At 52.1% G+C, this 15,597-nt stretch overlaps 1 protein-coding gene across 2 annotated transcripts in view; it reads left to right on the top strand.

Annotated features, from left to right (window-relative positions):
- The window catches only part of LOC140106909 (uncharacterized), a 77,583-nt gene extending 68,980 nt beyond the window's left edge, over positions 1-8,603 (top strand). Inside the window, exons 10-11 of one of the 2 annotated variants that reach the window (XM_072131548.1) lie at positions 7,196-7,510; positions 7,592-8,603. In XM_072131548.1, coding sequence (XP_071987649.1) covers positions 7,196-7,510; positions 7,592-7,620 — 344 coding nt within the window. In that variant the 3' untranslated portion in view covers positions 7,621-8,603. The remainder of the gene's footprint in view (positions 1-7,195; positions 7,511-7,591) is intronic. The other variant, XM_072131547.1, reaches the window with a different exon arrangement.
- The last annotated feature ends 6,994 nt before the right edge of the window (positions 8,604-15,597 follow it).

Consider the following 15,597-nt stretch of genomic DNA (forward strand, 5'->3'; position numbering starts at 1 on the left):
CAAAGTTTCAAACGTGCTCTTAAAACCCATTTCTTTAGGCAAGCCTATAACACTCATTAACTGCATGAAGTTTTAACTCTTCTACTAACCCGTCCTGTGTCGTCCTCCCATCTGTTATCCAGCAACCAACAGGCACCAGACTTCTCTGCAGTCCCATTCACCCTGGACCTGGTATATAAGATGACGGCTGAGTGTTTCAAGCGACAGCAATTCCATTTATTATATTTTTTTCTATTCCCTAAGAAGAATGGCTTGACCATTAAATATTCTTTTACCTCGTGTTACCCCATCATCTTCATAAACCGTAAGCTCTGGCGAGCAGGGACCTCACTCCTGTTGTTCCATACAAATGTTGTGCTCTGTTACATTACATTTGTATTTGTTTCCTATGATTTGTAAAGCGCTACAGAATATGATGACGCTATATAAATAAAGATTATTATTATTATTATTATGGAGGCAGTGAACTAGTAGTAGATTAAAGGTGCTGCAGTTAAAACTATGTTAGTTGGATCTTGGGATGGAGCTGGCGCTCCGCTGCCAGGCGAGCTTTCGCCAATCCAAGCCCCTGTCTCTAGGCTACTCCCCAAACAGCACTTCTAAGAACCTTTTGTATAAGATCAAGTGTAGTAGCGTTCTTATAAGTTTAGGATATGGCGGGTGAGGGGAATGTAAACAGATGCGCAAGAAGCGCTGAAATAATATCCCTAAATGGTAAAAGTTTGCCAGTATATTTTGTGGATAACACAGCAGGGTGGCGACAAAGTTAACAACTTTGATGTGGAATCCATGAAAACAACCCAAATTTCTGCCTGACACACCTCGTTTGATAAGGGGACGATGTATGGAGGCAGCTATATGGACGACTTTTGGAGGTAGCAATGGAGACAACGTGTGGAGGCTGCTATGGAGACAATTTAATTTGGATAGTGCCTGTATGTGGCAGTCCCAAACATTTTTCAAACCAGAGGAGCAGGTAGGTGGCCCTCCAGTAAAATGGAATAGATTGAGTGCCTGTATGTGGCAGTCCCAAAAATGTTTCAAACCAGAGGAGCAGGTAGGTGGCCCTGCAGTAAAATGGAATAGATTGAGTGCCTGTATGTGGCAGTCCCAAAAATTTTTCAAACCAGAGGAGCAGGTAGGTGGCCCTCCAGTAAAATGGAATAGATTGAGTGCCTGTATGTGGCACTCACAAAAATTGTTTCAAACAGAGGACCGGGTAGGTGGCCCTCCAGAAAAATTAAATGCATGAAGTACTATAGCTAGAGCCAGTGGGCCCTGTCAAAAAATAGCCAGTTTCCTCTGCTTTAGTGTACAAAGAGGAGGAGAAGGAGGAAAATGAGGAGGAGGAGGAGTGCATAAATTATTCAGGTTGAGCTTCCTTCACCTGGTGGAGAATGGAAATCCTGAGAAATCCAGCCTTTATTCATCTTAATAAGCGTCAGCCTGTCAGCGCTGTCAGTCGACAGGCGTGTACGCTTATCGGTGATGATGCCACCAGCTGCACTGAAAACCCGCTCGGACAAGACGCTAGCGGCAGGGCAGGCAAGAACCTCCAAGGCGTACAGCGCCAGTTCGTGCCACATGTCCAGCTTTGAAACCCAGTAGTTGTAGGGAGCTGTGTGATCATTTAGGACGATGGTATGGTCAGCTACGTACTCCCTCACCATCTTTCTGTAAAGATCAGCCCTACTCTGCCGAGACTGGGGACAGGTGACAGTGTCTTGCTGGGGTGACATAAAGCTGGCAAAAGCCTTGTAAAGCGTACCCTTGCCAGTGCTGGACAAGCTGCCTGCTCGCCTACTCTCCCTCGCTACTTGTCCCGCAGAACTACGCACTCTGCCGCTAGCGCTGTCAGAAGGGAAATACTGTTTCAGCTTGTGCACCAGGGCCTGCTGGTATTCATGCATTCTCACACTCCTTTCCTCTGCAGGGATGAGAGTGGAAAGATTTTGCTTGTACCGTGGGTCCAGGAGAGTGAATACCCAGTAATCGGTGCTGGAATAAATTCTTTGAACGCGAGGGTCACGGGATAGGCAGCCTAGCATGAAATCTGCCATATGCGCCAGAGTACCAACGCGTAAGAATTCACTCCCCTCACTGGCCTGACTGTCCATTTCCTCCTCCTCCAACTCCTCCAACTCCTCTTCTTCTGCCCATACACGCTGAACAGTGAAGGACTCAACAATGGTCCCCTCTTGTGTCTCGCCAACATTCTCCTCCTCTTCCTCCTCATCCTCCTCCACCTCCACCTCCTCCGATATGCGCTGAGAAACAGACCTGAGGGTGCTTTGGCTATCAACAAGGGAATATTCTTCCCCTGTCTCTTGTGACGAGCGCAAAGCTTCCGACTTCATGCTGATCAGAGAGTTTTTCAACAGGCCAAGCAGCGGGATGGTGAGGCTGATGATGGCGGCATCGCCACTGACCATCTGTGTTGACTCCTCAAAGTTACTCAGCACCTGACAGATATCAGACATCCACGTCCACTCCTCATTGTAGACTTGAGGAAGCTGACTGACCTGACTACCAGTTCTGGTGGAAGTTGACATCTGGCAGTCTACAATCGCTCTGCGCTGCTGGTAAACTCTGGATAACATGGTTAATGTTGAATTCCACCTCGTGGGCACGTCGCACAACAGTCGGTGAGCGGGCAGTTGGAGGCGGCGCTGCGCTGCCCTGAGAGTGGCAGCATCTGGGCTGGACTTCCTGAAATGCGCACAGATGCGGCGCACCTTCGTGAGCAAATCAGACAGATTGGGGTATGTCTTGAGGAAACGCTGAACTATCAGATTTAACACATGGGCCAGGCATGGCACATGTGTCAGTCTGCCGAGTTGCAGAGCCGCCACCAGGTTACGGCCGTTGTCACACACAACCATTCCCGGCTTGAGGTTCAGCGGTGCCAGCCACAGATCAGTCTGCGCCGTGATGCCCTGTAATAGCTCTTGGGCGGTGTGCCTTTTGTCGCCTAGGCTCAGCAGTTTGAGCACCGCCTGCTGTCGCTTAGCGACGGCACTGCTGCTGTGCCTAGAGCTACCGACTGATGGCGCCGTGCCCACGGATGGTAGTTCGGAGGAGGAGGTGGAGGAGGGGTGGGAGGAGGAGGAGGCATAGTAGGCCTGAAACACCTGGACCGAGGTAGGCCCCGCAATCCTCGGCGTCGGCAGTATATGAGCAGCCCCAGGGTCAGACTCGGTCCCAGCCTCCACCAAGTTAACCCAATGTGCCGTCAGCGATATATAGTGGCCCTGCCCGGCAGCACTCGTCCACGTGTCCGTGGTCAGGTGGACCTTGTCAGAAACGGCGTTGGTCAGGGCACGGATGATGTTGTCTGACACGTGCTGGTGCAGGGCTGGGACGGCACATCGGGAAAAGTAGTGGCGGCTGGGGACCGAATACCGAGGGGCGGCCGCCGCCATGAGGTTGCGAAAGGCCTCGGTCTCTACTAGCCTATAGGGCAGCATCTCCAGGCTAAGCAATCTGGAGATGTGCACATTAAGGGCTTGGGCGTGCGGGTGGGTTGCACTATATTTGCGTTTCCGCTCCAGCGTCTGGGGTATGGAGAGCTGAACGCTGGTGGATGCTGTGGAGGATCGTGGAGGCGACGATGGGGTTTTTGTGGCAGGGTCCTGGGCAGGGGGCTGACTAGCAGCTGACACAGGGGAAGGAGCAGTGGTGTGCACGGCCGGAGGTGAACGGGCTTGTTGCCACTGAGTGGGGTGTTTAGCATTCATATGCCTGCGCATACTGGTGGTAGTTAAGCTAGTAGTGGTGGAACCCCTGCTGAGCCTGGTTTGGCAAATGTTGCACACCACAGTCCGTCGGTCATCCGGTGTTTCCTTAAAGAACCTCCAGACTTCTGAAGATCTAGCCCTCGCCGCAAGAGCCCTCGCCACGGGAGCTTCACTAGTTGACACATTTGGCGCTGATGCACCAGCTCTGGCCCTGCCTCTCCGTCTGGCCCCACCACTGCCTCTTCCAACCTGTTCTGGTCGAGGACTCTCCTCCGTCTCAGAAGCACTGTGTTCACCCGGCCTCTCAACCCAGCTTGGGTCTGTCACCTCATCATCCTCCGATCCCTCAGTCTGCTCCCCCCTCGGACTTCCTGCCCTGACAACAACTTCCCCACTGTCTGACAACCGTGTCTCCTCATCGTCGGACACCTCTTTACACACTTCCACTACGTCAAGAAGGTCATCATCACCCACAGACTGTGACTGGTGGAAAACCTGGGCATCGGAAAATTGCTCAGCAGCAACCGGACAAGTGGTTTGTGACTGTGGGAAGGGTCCAGAAAACAGTTCCTCAGAGTATGCCGGTTCAAATGCCAAATTTTCCTGGGAGGGGGCAGACTGGGGGGGAGGAGGCTGAGGTGCAGGAGCTGGAGGAGTGCTGATTTCGGTGACATGGGTGGACTGCGTGGAAGACTGACTGGTGGACAAATGGCTAGAAGCATTGTCAGCAATCCACGACATCACCTGTTCGCACTGTTCTGGCCTCAACAGTGCTCTACCACGAGTCCCAGTAACTTCAGACATGAACCTAGGGAGTGTAGCTCTGCGGCGTTCCCCTGCTCCCTCATCAGCAGGTGGTGTCTCACCCCGCCCAGGACCACGGCCTCTGACCCCTGCAGTAGTTGGACGCCCACGTCCCCGCCCTCGTCCTCTACCCCTAGCCCTGGGGTTAAACATTTTTAAAATGAGAGTTATAACTTTATTTTTTTTTTAACTTTTTTTTGTTTTTTTTTGTGTTTTTTGTTTTTTTTTGTGTTTTTTGTTTTTTTTTTGAGTTTTTAAAACCAAACAATGCTATCCTATTGCTATGGCTATTTTCTAGCCAAGTATCAAAGCACACTACTATGCCAGATGAGATGACACTGAGTTAGTGCCTAATTGAAATCCAACCCCTACTAAATTTTCCCACTTCGGTCTTTGCTATGGATATGTGCGTCACTAAGAGCTAAACACAACGGTAGCAAGTCCCCCTGCTAATTCCTCACAAAATGGTACTAGATGCAAATTAAAATAAAAAAAGTAGAACGTTATTGTAGCCCTAAGAAGGGCTGTTGGGTTCTTGGAGAATCACTCCTGCCTAACAGTAAGCTAATAGAACACCCTAACGCTTTCCCTGACCAGCAGCAGCTCTCTCCCTAGCGGCATCCAGAGACAGAATGATCCGAGCAGCGCGGCCAGCGGCTAGTCTATTCCAGGGTCACCTGATCTGGCCAGCCAACCACTGCTATCGACGTGTAAGGGTACCACGTCATGCTGGGTGGAGTGCAGAGTCTCCTGGCTTGTGATTGGCTCTGTTTCTGGCCGCCAAAAAGCAAAACGGCGGGAGATGCCATTTTCTCGAGCGGGCGAAGTATTCGTCCGAGCAACGAGCAGTTTCGAGTACCCTAATGCTCGACCGAGCATCAAGCTCGGACGAGTATGTTCGCTCATCTCTAATAAAGACACATAAACATGTTGTATTCCGTCTTATACAAGCACTGATGAGTCGCTTATTTTTCCCCTCCCGTCACAGTCGAGCTACATTTTATTCATGCCCAGTAACTCTGTTACTCCGCTGGTTTAAGGGACGGTCGTCTCAGGCGCTGGAATAGTATTCAGCCGCCTATGGCAGGAGGCAGCGAGGGCACTGCGAGGGCTTGTAATTGCCAGTCACCAGGAGATTCGTGGGGCTCTGGTAATGCCCCCCATGAATTTGCAGCTAAAACATGATTTTCATGAAAAATAAATTTCCGGCAGAGATCCAGGGTGCAAAGAGGGCTCTGCCAGTGGAGCTGCTTTACTATGAATGATCCAGACAGTAGATTTCCTTTGCAGATAGCTCAACTTTAGGCTTGAATGAAGTTAAACTGTACAAATGCCCAATATAAAAGGTAGATAATCAGCAAGGAACCATTATGTCCAGTCCGGCAGATAATAACTGGTCAGGACATGTGCTGGAGGTCGACCTCTGCCCTGATAAAATATGCTGCTCTGATTTTCTCTGGTATTTCTAGGATTTTAGTAAAATGTAAGGAGATTTCATTTACTAACATTGGACACTGTGGGGGTCATTTACTAACATTGGACACTGTGGGGGTCATTTACTAACATTGGACACTGTGGGGGTCATTTACTAACGGCCCGAATCGTGTTTTTCCGATCAGTTACACGAATATTACCAATTTGCGCCGATTTTCCCTGAATTGCCCCGGGATTTCGGGGCACGCAATCGGATTGTGGCGCATTGGCGCCGGCTTGCACGCGACGGAAATCGGGGGCGTTGCCGTCGAAAAACCTGTCAGATCCGGAGAAACTGCAGTATTTAAAAAAACCTGCACCCAGGAAAGCTTGGTGAACTTCAGTGCACTCCAACGGAATTCAGGGCAGCAGGGACACCTGGTGGACATCGGGGGAACTACCTTAGTAAATCGCTGGAAGACCCAAATCCTCCGCAGAGAACGCGCCGCTGGATCGCGAATGGACTGGGTAAGTAAATCTGCCTCTGTGTCACCATCTACAGAAAATATGCTGTGAAAATGGCGGTTCTGAGATGAGGGCGGCCCCTGTGTATAATATCAGCCAGAATATCCAGCAGTGAACCCAGTGAACCACTGCTAGCGATGATGTAAGCCAACACCTGGGACCAAAGTCTAAGTGGCACCCGGTTTTCACCAGAGCCGCCGCAAAGCAGGTTGGATTTACTGCGGTGTGGTACCAGGTTGTTCCACGGACGCAACTTTACTTGCGGTGGTGGCCAAGGCGAGGTACAAAGTCGTAAGGCTGAGACAGAGTTGTGGACAGCCTAGAGGTCAGGGCAGACGGCACAGGAGCAGAGGAGCAAAGTCAGGAACAGAATCGGGGTCACAACAGGAGATCAGTATGAGCGCACAGGGTTTTGGAGACAGCTTTACTCTTAGGCAGAGGAAGGGGCTGGCTACTTATCAAAGTGACACGTGACCAGCGCCAATTAACGATGAGCTAGCCCTATAAATCTCTGGGAGCCGGTGCATGCATGCCCCAGGAAGCGCCGGAGCCGAAGCAGGAGTGTGGACAGGTAAGTCAGCCTGGGGGGACGCTGGGGAACAGAGGGGTACAGTTGTAGCTGCGACTCAGGAAATGGGTGATGTGCTTGTGATGTCTCCTCGCCCGGTGCAAAGGTGGATGGAATAACCTTGTCCTTTCTTGGTCTCTTGTTGCAGATAAAGCCCCGACATTATCAGCTATAACTGTGCGGCCGGAGAGACCCGTCTCGGGGAAGGAAGCCGTGTTTACAGTCACTATATCCGGATTCACCCCAGACATCAGAGTGAAGTGGTATAAAGACTTCAGCACATTTCCCAGAGACGCCATCACCACATCAGATCTAGAGATTGGACAGGACTTTCTATTCACCTGTTCCACCAGTCTGAGGTTCATCCCCCAGGACAGTGACCATGAGGCGTTACTCCGCTGCGAGGTGACACATACAGCCTCTAAGAAGTTCTACGAGCAGAAGTACAAGCTGCTCCTCTCAGGTAGGATCTCTGTGCTCTCAGAGAACATGGGTACAGCCATAGGTCTTATAGATGGACAGTCTCTATTTATGGCTTCTCTAGGTGTCTCCTGCAGATCCTGTAAGTCGTAGACACGACCATGAACATTAAGAGTCTCCAGTCTTGAGATCTGTGTAGATCCTTCACTCACAGAAGCCCCGGATATAGTGGACTCGCAGAGTTTCGTCAATGTGCCTTCCACTGCAGCCAAGGGTGAGCTGCGACCTGATGACATCTCTTCAGCATCAAGCATTGTTCAATGAAGACTGTGTGCAATATCACAGCAGGAAAATCTCCCACTTTTACCTTCCGTGGACTGCCCGATGTGGCCTGAGGCCTCTGCTTTTTGTAAAACATGATCTTCCCCACCACTGCCTTTCCATGTCTGTTTGGCTCTTCCAGAACCATCATCCATGGTAACCATTAGCTACGAGCAGAAAACAACTGCAGCTCATGTACTGCCGGTAATGTCATCAGCATCGGAGAGAAGGAGAAGCCCTCGTAGAGTAGTAGCATTCCCATCAATAGTTGTAAGGGTGGAGGCTCAGTAGATTGGGTTGTGCTATCTTCAGGCCTCTACGTCACTAGGTTAGGCTTCGGGTAAATGTCGGGAGCTGCCTTTGCTTGGTAAGTCCGGGTAGCAGCAGCCACACCGGTCCTGGACTTGTAGAGAGGAAGGAGAGCGCCGGAATGGCGCCCACTGATACGGTAGGTAAAGAGAGTATCAGATTTATTGTCTCACAATCACAACACATTTTCATGGTCCATGAAGCCCTTCATCAAGTGCAAGAGACTCGTAAAGATATAGAGCCAAACCCTTTTATAGCTACACCTGAAGCCCGTGCAGAAAAGATCCATCCCGGACACAGGAGCACCCTGTATCTACCTGACGGTGTCAGCGTGCGCCATTCCTGCTTCTCTCCTGCTCATCTACTTCCACGCTCCACGAGGTGCACAAGAACTACTGGGTGATTGCCTTCCAGAAACCATTGATGATGTGATCAGGATCCTCCCTCCTATTGTCCATATGACTGTTATTACTGTGATATCTTATCCCCTGTATAAATAAAGATTATTATGATTTGTATTTCCGCTGGAGATGTGTCGGCGCCTCATAGAGAAAGCCCCATGTTCCTGGTCTGCAAAAAGCTGAGAAACTATTTCTATTCTTATCAGGTGCTATGGATTTATCCTTCCAATGATGAGAGCCGCTCATTGGGGCTCATTTACAAAGGGTCTGCGGGGCACATTTTCGTCAGGTTTCCCGACTATTTCCTTCTTCTTCCTGGTGCATGTAAGTGCATTGTCCGTGTATAATGCGCTGTGCAGGGAGTCACTAAGATCCTGCGCCCGATATCCTGCATGTGTCGCATCCCCGCTCAGGTCCCTGGAGTTCACCTTCTTCTTCCTGGTGCATGTAAGTGCATTGTCCGTGTATAATGCGCTGTGCGGGGAGTCACTAAGATCGTGCGTCCGATATCCTGCATGTGTCGCTTCCCCGCTCAGGTCCCTGGAGTTCACCTTCTTCTTCCTGGTGCATGTAAGTGCATTGTCCGTGTATAACGCGCTGTGCACGGAGTCACTAAGATCCTGCGCCCGATATCCTGCATGTGTCGCTTCCCCGCTCAGGTCCCTGGAGTTCACCTTCTTCTTCCTGGTGCATGTAAGTGCATTGTCCATGTATAATGCGCTGTGCGGGGAGTCACTAAGATCCTGCCCCCGATATCCTGCATGTGTCGCTTCCCCGCTCAGGTCCCCGGAGTTCACCTTCTTCTTCCTGGTGCATGTAAGTGCATTGTCCGTGTATAATGCGCTGTGCGGCGAGTCACTAAGATCCTGCCCCCGATATCCTGCAAGTGTCACTTCCCCGCTCAGGTCCCTGGAGTTCACCTTCTTCTTCCTGGTGCATGTAAGTGCATTGTCCGTGTATAATGCGCTGTGCAGGGAGTCACTAAGATCCTGCGCCTTATATCCTGCAAGTGTCACTTCCCCGCTCAGGTCCCCGGAGTTCACCTTCTTCTTCCTGGTGCATGTAAGTGCATTGTCCGTGTATAATGCGCTGTGCGGGGAGTCACTAAGATCCTGCCCCCGATATCCTGCATGTGTCGCTTCCCCGCTCAGGTCCCGGGAGTTCACCTTCTTCTTCCTGGTGCATGTAAGTGCATTGTCCGTGTATAATGCGCTGTGCGGGGAGTCACTAAGATCCTGCCCCCGATATCCTGCATGTGTCGCTTCCCCGCTCAGGTCCCCGGAGTTCACCTTCTTCTTCCTGGTGCATGTAAGTGCATTGTCCATGTATAATGGGCTGTGCGGGGAGTCACTAAGATCCTGCACCCGATATCCTGCATGTGTCACTTCCCCGCTCAGGTCCCTGGAGTTCACCTTCTTCCTGGTGCATGTAAGTGCATTGTCCGTGTATAATGCACTGTGCGGGGAGTCACTAAGATCCTGCGCCCGATATCCTGCATGTGTCGCTTCCCCACTCAGGTCCCCGGAGTTCACCTTCTTATTTCTGCTGCATGTAAGTGCATTGTCCGTGTATAATGCGCTGTGCGGGGAGTCACTAAGATCCTGCCCCCGATATCCTGCATGTGTCGCTTCCCCGCTCAGGTCCCTGGAGTTCACCTTCTTCTTCCTGGTGCATGTAAGTGCATTGTCCGTGTATAATGCGCTGTGCGGGGAGTCACTAAGATCCTGCAACCGATATCCTGCATGTGTCTCTTCCCCGCTCAGGTCCCCGGAGTTCACCTTCTTCTTCCTGGTACATGTAAGTGCATTGTCCGTGTATAATGCGCTGTGCGGGGAGTCACTAATATCCTGCGCCCGATATCCTGCATGTGTCGCTTCCCTGCTCAGGTCCCTGGAGTTCACCTTCTTCCTGGTGCATGTAAGTGCATTGTCCGTGTATAACGCGCTGTGCGGGGAGTCACTAAGATCCTGCACCCGATATCCTGCATGTGTCACTTCCCCGATCAGGTCCCCGGAGTTCACCTTCTTCCTCCTGGTGCATGTGTGTGCATTGTCCGTGTATAATGCGCTGTGCAGGGAGTCTCGAAGATCCTGCCTTGATATCCTGCATGTGTTGCTTCCCTGCTCAGGTCCCTGGAGTTTACCCTCTTCTTCCTGGTGCATGTAAGTGCATTGTCCATGTATAATGCGCTGTGCGGGGAGTCAGTAAGATCCTGCGCCCGATATCCTGCATGTGTCACTTCCCCGCTCAGGTCCCCGGAGTTCACCTTCTTCTTCCTGGTGCATGTAACTGCATTGTCCGTGTATAATGCGCTGTGCGGGGAGTCACTAAGATCCTGCACCCGATATCCTGCATGTGTCACTTCCCCGCTCAGGTCCCCGGAGTTCACCTTCTTCTTCCTGGTGCATGTAAGTGCATTGTCCGTGTATAATGCGCTGTGCGGGGAGTCACTAAGATCCTGCGCCCGATATCCTGCATGTGTCGATTCTCCGCTCAGGTCCCAGGAGTTCACCTTCTTCTTCCTGGTGCATGTAAGTGCATTGTCTGTGTATAATGCGCTGTGCGGGGAGTCACTAAGATCGTGCGCCCGATATCCTGCATGTGTCACTTCCCCGCTCAGGTCCCCGGAGTTCTCCTTCTTCTTCTTGGTGCATGTAAGTGCATTGTCCGTGAATAATGCGCTGTGCGGGGAGTCACTAAGATCCTGCGCCCGATATCCTGCATGTGTCACTTCCCTGCTCAGGTCCCCGGAGTTCTCCTTCTTCTTCCTGGTGCATGTAAGTGCATTGTCCGTGTATAATGCGCTGTGCAGAGAGTCACTAAGATCCTGCGCCCGTTATCCTGCATGTGTTGCTTCCCCGCTCAGGTCCCCGGAGTTCTCCTTCTTCTTCCTGGTGCATGTAAGTGCATTGTCCGTGTATAATGCGCTGTGCAGGGAGTCACTAAGATCCTGCGCCCGTTATCCTGCATGTGTTGCTTCCCCGCTCAGGTCCCCGGAGTTCTCCTTCTTCTTCCTGGTGCATGTAAGTGCATTGTCCGTGTATAATGCGCTGTGCGGGGAGTCACTAAGATCCTGCACCCGATATCCTGCATGTGTCACTTCCCCGCTCAGGTCCCCGGAGTTCTCCTTCTTCTTCCTGGTGCATGTAAGTGCATTGTCCGTGTATAATGCGCTGTGCGGGGAGTCACTAAGATCCTGCGCCCGATATCCTGCATGTGTCGATTCTCCGCTCAGGTCCCAGGAGTTCACCTTCTTCTTCCTGGTGCATGTAAGTGCATTGTCTGTGTATAATGCGCTGTGCGGGGAGTCACTAAGATCGTGCGCCCGATATCCTGCATGTGTCACTTCCCCGCTCAGGTCCCCGGAGTTCTCCTTCTTCTTCTTGGTGCATGTAAGTGCATTGTCCGTGAATAATGCGCTGTGCGGGGAGTCACTAAGATCCTGCGCCCGATATCCTGCATGTGTCACTTCCCTGCTCAGGTCCCCGGAGTTCTCCTTCTTCTTCCTGGTGCATGTAAGTGCATTGTCCGTGTATAATGCGCTGTGCAGAGAGTCACTAAGATCCTGCGCCCGTTATCCTGCATGTGTTGCTTCCCCGCTCAGGTCCCCGGAGTTCTCCTTCTTCTTCCTGGTGCATGTAAGTGCATTGTCCGTGTATAATGCGCTGTGCAGGGAGTCACTAAGATCCTGCGCCCGTTATCCTGCATGTGTTGCTTCCCCGCTCAGGTCCCCGGAGTTCTCCTTCTTCTTCCTGGTGCATGTAAGTGCATTGTCCGTGTATAATGCGCTGTGCGGGGAGTCACTAAGATCCTGCACCCGATATCCTGCATGTGTCACTTCCCCGCTCAGGTCCCCGGAGTTCTCCTTCTTCTTCCTGGTGCATGTAAGTGCATTGTCCGTGTATAATGCGCTGTGCGGGGAGTCACTAAGATCAGGCGCCCGATATCCTGCATGTGTCGCTTCCCCGCTCAGGTCCCCGGAGTTCACCTTCTTCTTCCTGGTGCATGTAAGTGCATTGTCCGTGTATAATGCGCTGTGCAGGGAGTCACTAAGATCCTGTGCCCGATATCCTGCATGTGTCTCTTCCCCGCTCAGGTCCCTGGAGTTCACCTTCTTCTTCCTGGTGCATGTAAGTGCATTGTCCGTGTATAATGCGCTGTGCGGGGAGTCACTAAGATCCTGCACCCGATATCCTGCATGTGTCTCTTCCCCGCTCAGGTCCCCGGAGTTCACCTTCTTCTTCCTGGTGCATGTAAGTGCATTGTCCGTGTATAATGCGCTGTGCGGGGAGTCACGAAGATCGTGCGCCCGATATCCTGCATGTGTCGCTTCCCTGCTCAGGTCCCTGGAGTTCACCTTCTTCTTCCTGGTGCATGTAAGTGCATTGTCCGTGTATAATGCGCTGTGCGGGGAGTCACTGAGATCCTGTCCCGATATCCTGCATGTGTCACTTCCCCGCTCAGGTCCCCGGAGTTCTCCTTCTTCTTCCTGGTGCATGTAAGTGCATTGTCCGTGAATAATGCGCTGTGCGGGGAGTCACTAAGATCCTGCGCCCGATATCCTGCATGTGTCACTTCCCCGCTCAGGTCCCCGGAGTTCTCCTTCTTCTTCCTGGTGCATGTAAGTGCATTGTCCGTGAATAATGCGCTGTGCGGGGAGTCACTAAGATCCTGCGCCCGATATCCTGCATGTGTCACTTCCCCGCTCAGGTCCCTGGAGTTCACCTTCTTCTTCCTGGTGCATGTAAGTGCATTGTCCGTGTATAATGCGCTGTGCGGGGAGTCACTAAGATCCTGCGCCCGATATCCTGCATGTGTCACTTCCGCGCTCAGGTCCCTGGAGTTCACCTTCTTCTTCCTGGTACATGTAAGTGCATTGTCCGTGTATAATGCGCTGTGCAGGGAGTCACTAAGATCCTGCGCCCGTTATCCTGCATGTGTTGCTTCCCCGCTCAGGTCCCCGGAGTTCTCCTTCTTCTTCCTGGTGCATGTAAGTGCAATGTCCGTGTATAATGCGCTGTGAGAGGAATCACTGAGATCCTGCACCCGATATCCTGCACGTGTCACCTCCCCGCTCAGGTCCCCGGAGTTCACCTTCTTCTTCCTGGTGCATGTAAGTGCATTGTCTGTGTATAATGCGCTGTGCAGGGAGTCACTAAGATCGTGCACCCGATATCCTGCATGTGTCACTTCCCCGCTCAGGTCCCCGGAGTTCTCCTTCTTCTTCCTGGTGCATGTAAGTGCATTGTCCGTGTATAATGCGCTGTGCGGGGAGTCACTAAGATCCTGCACCCGATATCCTGCATGTGTTGCTTCCCCGCTCAGGTCCCTGGAGTTCACCTTCTTCTTCCTGGTGCATGTAAGTGCATTGTCCGTGTATAATGCGCTGTGCGGGGAGTCACTAAGATCCTGCACCCGATATCCTGCATGTGTCTCTTCCCCGCTCAGGTCCCCGGAGTTCACCTTCTTCTTCCTGGTGCATGTAAGTGCATTGTCCGTGTATAATGCGCTGTGCGGGGAGTCACGAAGATCGTGCGCCCGATATCCTGCATGTGTCGCTTTCCTGCTCAGGTCCCTGGAGTTCACCTTCTTCTTCCTGGTGCATGTAAGTGCATTGTCTGTGTATAATGCACTGTGCGGGGAGTCACTAAGATCCTGCACCCGATATCCTGCATGTGTCACTTCCCCGCTCAGGTCCCCGGAGTTCACCTTCTTCCTGGTGCATGTAAGTGCATTGTCTGTGTATAATGCGCTGTGCCGGGAGTTACTAAGATCCTGCGCCCGATATCCTGCATGTGTCGCTTCCCCGCTCAGGTCCCCGGAGTTCACCTTCTTCTTCCTGGTGCATGTAAGTGCATTGTCCGTGTATAATGCGCTGTGCAGGGAGTCACTAAGATCCTGCACCCGATATCCTGCATGTGTCACTTCCCCGCTCAGGTCCCCGGAGTTCACCTTCTTCCTCCTGGTGCATGTGTGTGCATTGTCCGTGAATAATGCGCTGTGCGGGGAGTCACTAAGATCCTGCGCCCGATATCCTGCATGTGTCACTTCCCCGCTCAGGTCCCTGGAGTTCACCTTCTTCTTCCTGGTGCATGTAAGTGCATTGTCCGTGTATAATGCGCTGTGCGGGGAGTCACTAAGATCCTGCGCCCGATATCCTGCATGTGTCACTTCCCCGCTCAGGTCCCTGGAGTTCACCTTCTTCTTCCTGGTACATGTAAGTGCATTGTCCGTGTATAATGCGCTGTGCAGGGAGTCACTAAGATCCTGCGCCCGTTATCCTGCATGTGTTGCTTCCCCGCTCAGGTCCCCGGAGTTCTCCTTCTTCTTCCTGGTGCATGTAAGTGCAATGTCCGTGTATAATGCGCTGTGAGAGGAATCACTGAGATCCTGCACCCGATATCCTGCACGTGTCACCTCCCCGCTCAGGTCCCCGGAGTTCACCTTCTTCTTCCTGGTGCATGTAAGTGCATTGTCTGTGTATAATGCGCTGTGCAGGGAGTCACTAAGATCGTGCACCCGATATCCTGCATGTGTCACTTCCCCGCTCAGGTCCCCGGAGTTCTCCTTCTTCTTCCTGGTGCATGTAAGTGCATTGTCCGTGTATAATGCGCTGTGCGGGGAGTCACTAAGATCCTGCACCCGATATCCTGCATGTGTTGCTTCCCCGCTCAGGTCCCTGGAGTTCACCTTCTTCTTCCTGGTGCATGTAAGTGCATTGTCCGTGTATAATGCGCTGTGCGGGGAGTCACTAAGATCCTGCACCCGATATCCTGCATGTGTCTCTTCCCCGCTCAGGTCCCCGGAGTTCACCTTCTTCTTCCTGGTGCATGTAAGTGCATTGTCCGTGTATAATGCGCTGTGCGGGGAGTCACTAAGATCCTGCGCCCGATATCCTGCATGTGTCACTTCCCCGCTCAGGTCCCTGGAGTTCACCTTCTTCTTCCTGGTGCATGTAAGTGCATTGTCCGTGTATAATGCGCTGTGCGGGGAGTAACTAAGATCCTGCACCCGATATCCTGCATGTGTCTCTTCCCCGCTCAGGTCCCCGGAGTTCACCTTCTTCTTCCTGGTGCATGTAAGTGCATTGTCTGTGTAT

The sequence above is a fragment of the Engystomops pustulosus genome, unplaced genomic scaffold (assembly GCF_040894005.1).
Source record: "Engystomops pustulosus unplaced genomic scaffold, aEngPut4.maternal MAT_SCAFFOLD_87, whole genome shotgun sequence".
NCBI classification, from domain to species: Eukaryota; Metazoa; Chordata; class Amphibia; order Anura; family Leptodactylidae; genus Engystomops; species Engystomops pustulosus.